This window comes from Elephas maximus, chromosome 4 (genome assembly GCF_024166365.1).
Source record: "Elephas maximus indicus isolate mEleMax1 chromosome 4, mEleMax1 primary haplotype, whole genome shotgun sequence".
Classification (NCBI taxonomy): domain Eukaryota; kingdom Metazoa; phylum Chordata; class Mammalia; order Proboscidea; family Elephantidae; genus Elephas; species Elephas maximus.
This window is the reverse complement of record NC_064822.1, coordinates 110,608,158-110,615,126: the sequence shown is the minus strand read 5'-3', so window position 1 is coordinate 110,615,126 and position 6,969 is coordinate 110,608,158. Positions and strand designations below refer to the sequence as shown.

Here is a 6,969-nt window from a genome sequence, read left to right as displayed (position 1 = left end):
ACTGGACCAATAAGCCACATTGTGATAAACAGAGAAAAGTTTGAAGTTGTCAAGGATTTCATTTCATTTGGATTCACAATCAACACCCATGGAAGCAGCAGTCAAGAAATCAAAAGGCACATTGCATTGGGCAAATCTGCTACAAAAGACCTCTTTAAAGTGTTGAAAAGCAAAGATGTTTCCTTGAAGACTAATGTGCCCCTGACCCAAGCCATGGTCTTTTCAACCACTTCATATGCGTGGGAAAGCTAGACAATGAATAAGGAAGACCGAGGAAGAATTGACGCCTTTGAATTGTGGTGTTGGCGAAGAATATTGAATATAACATGGAAAGTAAAAGAACAAACAAATCTGTCTTGGAAGAAGTACAACTGGAATGATCCTTGGAAACAAGGATGGAGAGACTACGTCTTACATACTATGGACAGGTTATCAGGACATATCAGTCCCTGGAGAAGCACATCATGCTTGGTAGAGTGCCAGTGAAGAAGAGGAAAACCCCCGACAAGATGGATTCACACAGTGGCTGCAACCATGAGTTCAAACAGCAGCAACTGTGAGGATGGCACAGGACCAGGGAGCATTTCGTTCTATTGTGCATAGGGTCACTATGAGTCGGAACATACTCAATGGCACCTAACAACAACAACAACAACAACAATATACAAAGGTCATTTTTGGTCATTTATGTAACATATCTATAGTTTTAAAAGGAAGATGTAAACCTATTTTACTTCTCAATTACAGAGGTATATAAAAGTAACACCTTGTATATAGAAAATTCTAAGGAATCCATTTAAAAACGTATTAGAACTAATGAGTTCAGCAAGGTTGCCAGATATAAAATCAATATACAAAAATCAATTTTATACACTTAAAATGAAAAATCTGAAAATTAAATCAAGAAAAAAATTCCATTTGAATTAGCATCAAAAGGATAAAATGATTTCATCGAGCCACTTCCAACTCATGGTGACCCTGTATATAACAGAATGAGCCACTGCCTGGTCCTGTCCTATCCTCATAATCGTTGTTATGCTCAAGCCCATTGTTGCAGCACTGTGTCAATCCATCTCATTCAGGGTCTAACTCTTTTTTGGTGGCCCTCTACTTAACCAAGCTGGATCTCCTTCTACAAGTGCTCATTCCTCTTGATAACATGTCCAAAGAATGTGAGACAAAGAAATATCGCCATCCTAACTCTAAGGAGCATTCTGGCTGTACTTCTTCCAAGACAGATTTGTTCATTCTTTTGGCAGTCCATGGTGTATTGAATATTCTTTGCCAACACCATAATTTTAAGGAGTCAATTCTTCTACCGTCTTCCTTATTCATTGTCCAGCTTTCTCATGCATGAGACACTTGAAAACACCAGAGCTTGGTCAGGCACACCTTAGTCTTCAGGGTGATATCTTTGCTTTTCAACACTTTAAAGACGTGTTTTGCAGCATATTTGCCCAATCAATATGTCCTTTGACTTCTTGACTGATGCTTCCATGGGTGTTGAATGTGGGTTTTGTACTAGGATGTTGTATTGTTTTATACTCTCAACAGTAAAAAAAAAAAGAAAATTCAACAGTAGTCTATAATATTTCCAGTAGCTCTTCCTCCTTGCCTTTACATTTTATGCTTGTCTTCTAAATTTTAGCCATTCTATAATAGTCTACTGGTACCCCAATATAGTTTTAATTTGTGTGTGTTTGATAACTGTAATGGATTGAATTTGTCTTCCAAAAATGCAGCTAGGCCATGACTCCCAGTATTGTGTGATTGTCCACTATCTTGTCAGCCTATGTACTTTCCCAGGTGTTCTCAATCCAACCTCTATGATGTTAATGAGGCAGGATTTGAGGCAGCTATGTTAATGAGGCAGGACTCAATCTACAAGATTAGATTGTATCTTAAGTCATTCTCTTTTGAGATATAAAAAACAGAAGCCCAGAGAGAGGGGTGACCTCATCATCACCAAGCAAGAAGATCTAGGAGCAGGAATCCTTTGGACCTGGGGTCCCTGCACTGAAAAGCTTCTATTCCAGGGGGCGATTGATGATAAAGACCTTTCCCTAGAGCCGACAGACAGAAAAAGGGTTCCCCTGGGGCTGGCACCCGGAATTCGGACTTCTAGCTTTCTACACTGTGAGAGAATAAATCCGTTTGTTAAAGCCATCCACTTGTGGTATTTCTGTAATAGCAACACTAGATAACTAAGACAATAACTAATGATATTTTATTGCCTGTTTAATCTGCTTCTCTCACTTGTCCTCTCCTGAAAGTCCTTCCTCATAAATCATATACACAAGAATCAACATTTCACTATATGTGTATAATTTTTTATTATTTATTTATTTATATTTTAAATATCATGTTTGTTTATAACCTCAATCTCCCTTTCTTGTTCATTCTTCTCCATCTTGATTTTAATTTGGAGTTTAAGTTGTTCATAGGCTCTCATTTTGTTATTTTAGAGTTAATCTATAAGCGATGAGACCTATATTACCTATCACAGTGTATTCTTGTTGTTAGGTACCATCAAGTCAGTTCTGACTCATAGTCAGCCTATGTACAACAGGATGAAACACCACCCAGTCCTACATCATCCTCACAAGTGTTGTTATATTTGAGTCCATTGTTCCAGCCACTGTGTCAATCAATCTGTTGAGGGTCTTCTTTTCTATGATACCAAGCATGATGTTCTTCTCCGGGAACTGGTCCTCCCTGATAACATGTCAAAATGATGTGAGACAGTCTTGCCATCCGTGCTTCTAAGGGGAATTCTGGTTACACTTCTTCTAAGACAAATTTGTTCTTTCTTCTGGCAGTTCACAGCATATTCAGTATTCTTCACCAATGCCGTAATTCAAAGGCATCAATTCTTCTTGGGTCTTCTTTATTCGTGGAGTGTACGTTTACTGCTCCAAAATATATATCTCTGTCCCAGATATCATTTTTGCACTCTAAATTCATATGTTCAATTTCCTAGTCAAGATTTTCATTTAGACATCTCATGGGACATTCAAAATAAGCATGACCCCAACATAACACATAATCAGCCACCCCCTCCCCCCTATTATCTCATCTCAGTTAACATATTTCTAATTAAGTCAATCCCTTACAGTTCAAATGCACTTTTGTTCAAGTAAAGTATGCTGGAATTAAACACTTCTTGCTTCAAGTGAGTGCTAAATAGACACTATATAAACAGATTTGTAAAACAGCCTGTTGGACAATGTATGAGACCCTCAGGAAAATCTAAGAAATACAATGAGTTAGAACATTTTAAAGAAAAGTTTTGTTGGAAGATATTTTTGGAGTAAAGTATACTATAAGCTAAAACTGAGTCAGAAAGAATGCCATTCAACAATATTTACAGAATCTACCATAATCTTTTGCCTCTACTAAAAAACTTTCCTCTTTGTAGAATTCCAATGAGTCTTCCTTTTCCAGTCTAATTTCTAACCTGCATTTCCAATGATTTTTCTCTGTGAATCTATTCATATTGCCCAATTATTTGCACTTCCTTAAATAGCTTCCCTGTATTATTAAGAACAAGACCAAAGTTTATTTTCTGCCTAACACATGATATGACTACTGCTAACCTTTCTAGCCTTATCTGTTGAGTCATTTTCTCTTTCATTCTTTCTATTCCAGCTTCTCAGGTTTTCTTTTGTTTTGTTGTTCTCTCTACCTCATGGCCTTTGCAAATACTATTCATACTTCCTAAAATACTCTGTCTCTTCACCTCTTTGTCAAGGTAAAAGGTATAGCCTTCAAATTTGATTAAAATACAAGTGGCCCCTTTTCCTGACCTGAAAGAAAGAGGAGATAGATTTGATATTCCCCTTACATGGCATGCTATGCATTGCCTAGCAATTATGTTTGCATTAATTTATTTATTTTATTAAGTTAGATATTCCCCCTAATTATAATCTCCACAAGAGGACATAAAGTGTCTGACTAACATCATTTTATTCCAAAACCACGCCACAAAATATGACAAGAAATAAGAATGAATGATTATGATCATGACGATGGTAAAAACTACAACAATAAAACTTATTTTCAGCACTTACACTATGCCACATGCTATTCTAAGCACTATGATAACAACAACAAAAAAACTCTGTTGCTGTAGATTAGATTTCCACTCATGACAGCCCCATGTGTTTCAGAGTAGAACTGCATCCACAGGAGGTTCCATAGCTGTACTTTTATGGAAGTAGATTTTCAAGCTTTTCTTCCACAGCACTGCTGGCCTCATTCAAACCACCAGCCTTTAGGTTAGTAGCCAACAGCAAACTGTTTGAACCACCCAGGGACATATTCTAAGCATAAAACATGGATAATATTATACAATTCTCACAAAACTGAAATAGCTACTATTTTTCCATTTTTATATAAAAAACTCACAGCGATATTAAGAAATTTTCTCAGACTGATGCACTTAGAAAATATCATTTCAAAACATGCACTGCGATGCCAGAGTATTTGTAGATAACCATTTATTTAACAAAATAATTAATACATTAATTAACTCATTTCCCTCTATATTTCCTCCTATTTCTACACTTTTTATCACCACTCACTCATTCAATTACAAAATTGGGAAGACATGTCTCATTGTTTTACACTCTCCTTTAACTGCATTTTACCTAAATTTTTTAAAATATGTCCTTCTTCAATACCCTAGGCATACTTCAAGTCCATATTAGTAACAGAAACTGCTGCAGCAGTTTCCTGATTCTGGTCTTGCCCAAATCATACATCCTCCACATAGCCCAAGAAGAGCTTTCCTGATCACCAACCACCTAATGATCTCTGTATCTTTGACATTCACTGCTCTGGATTTTAATTGTCCGTCCAAGGATTTGATTCTCTCACGACATTGTAAGTTCCCTGAGGGCTGAGGCTACTTATCCCTCATCTTATAACGGATCAGAACATACTACACAGGTAGTCAAAAAAAATTAATCAAATGAGTAGATACGTTCAGAAACAGATAAATTGTGGATCACACCTTATTTTTATGATTCTTTTGCTTCTATATCTTCTTTAAACATACTTTAGCAAGAATTAACAAAGGGCAAAATTATGAAAATACAAATAGAGGAAATGTTAGATCTGAAACCTTTGCAGATTTCTGCTTCCCATTTATCAGAACCTAGGAATAAGCAGTACTTCATAACATTCTACAAAGCCTGGCACATAACACACACAGGACACACAATTTTCCAAGTTATAGGGTAAAGATTACTTGTTTGTTTCATCTTATTATTACTTCCTATCTGTGTAACACATAAAATACTTGATTGAAGGTGAAAATTCAACAATTTAACGTGCTAAAGAAAGCAGCTATAAAATTGGAAAAATATATATTTTATTTAAAAAAATAAGTTGGGCATCATTGTCAATTATTCAGTATTGTGTAGGGGAGAGGGATAATTCCAAAAACTAACATCGGATAAAATACTGTTTAAGTGCATCCTTCAGCAGCATGCCATGAGAATCAATAGATACAAATTCACTAAAATAAAATCTTATCAGAGATCTGTGTGGACATTATTCTTAAAAACTCTTCTCTAATGTCAGGACACCTACAATGTCCAGGACTCTCAGTACTAACACCACCGCAGAAAAAAAACAAAACAAAATGTGATAATATATGGGAAGATTACATTACATGGAAAAAGCTACTTGGCATTGCTTTAATTAAGGAACACAAGGACATTAATAAACATGAACAACAAAACTGGTGGAAGGGAACTGATAATCAAAGGATGGTATTTTTCTTCTCTAGAATATTTTTTACAGCCTCTTTGACATCTTTGTTTCTCAGAGAATAAATCAAAGGATTCAACATGGGGGTGACTAGGGTGTAACATAAGGAGGCCACTTTACTCAGCTCAGGAAATCTGTCAGGAGTCAGATACATAAAAAAGACAGCACCATATAGCACACTCACGACTCCCAGGTGGGAGCTACAAGTGGAGAAGGCTTTCTTACGTCCCTCCGTGGAGCGTACCTCGAGAACTGTAGACACAATATACATGTAAGAAACAATAATGACTATGATGGTAGGCAAGATGATGATGGTACCTGTAGAAAAAGCCACCACTTTATAGATAAAGAGGTCAGAACATGAAATCCTCTGAAGTGGGTGACTATCACAGTAGAAATGGTCAACGGCCCGAGAAGCACAAAAGGATAAGGTGAAAGTCAAGCTGGTCTGAAGAACTGAATTGATGCAGCCACAGAAATAGGAACCAGCCACCAACTGAGTACACAGACCTGTTGACATCTGAACAGAGTAGAGGAGTGGATTGCAAATGGCAACGAAGAGATCATAAGCCATGGCTGCCAGGAGAAATCCCTCAGTCACAATGAAGAGGGCAAAGAGAAAGAACTGAGTCACACACCCTGCAAAGGAGATGGACTTGCTCTCAGACCAGAAGTTGATCATAGCCTTGGGCGCAATCACAGAGGAATAGAAGAGATCAATGAAGGAGAGGTTGCCTAGGAAGAAATACATTGGTGTGTTCAGCCGGGGATCAGTCACGATAATGGCCATCATCCCAACATTCCCTAGAAGAATTACAGCATATACAAACAGAAACAGGAGGAAGAGGAGAATATGCAGCTCTGCGCCGACTCCGAAGCCAACAAGAATGAAATCAGTCACTTCTGAATGATTTCTTGTTTCCCTGTAACCCATGGCAGAGACCTGCTGAGAGAGACAAGGCAAAATAAACAAAGGAATGCTTTGATTTGATCCTAGTGTTACACTTAATTCTTTAGTGTTAGAATTTAAAGCTACTTTGTGATCATTATTAATTTTAGCCTTAAACCAGAGATACTGTGACATAAATGGAAGCGTTTCACCTGATGATGAATTCAAAGGTTAGTTTCATTTCCTAATTCCAGCAGTTGGTGGAATTAACTTGTCTCTGTTCTAGTGCCATGGCTTTCCACCAC

The 6,969-nt window shown here is 37.2% G+C and overlaps 1 protein-coding gene across 1 annotated transcript; it reads right to left on the bottom strand.

Annotated features, from left to right (window-relative positions):
- Nucleotides 1-5,767: 5,767 nt before the first annotated feature.
- LOC126075538 (olfactory receptor 9K2-like) lies at nt 5,768-6,742 on the bottom strand. The gene has a single exon (XM_049883379.1). It carries the CDS (start codon nt 6,707-6,709, stop codon nt 5,768-5,770), a length of 942 nt encoding a protein of 313 aa, XP_049739336.1. The 5' UTR covers nt 6,710-6,742.
- Nucleotides 6,743-6,969: the final 227 nt, after the last annotated feature.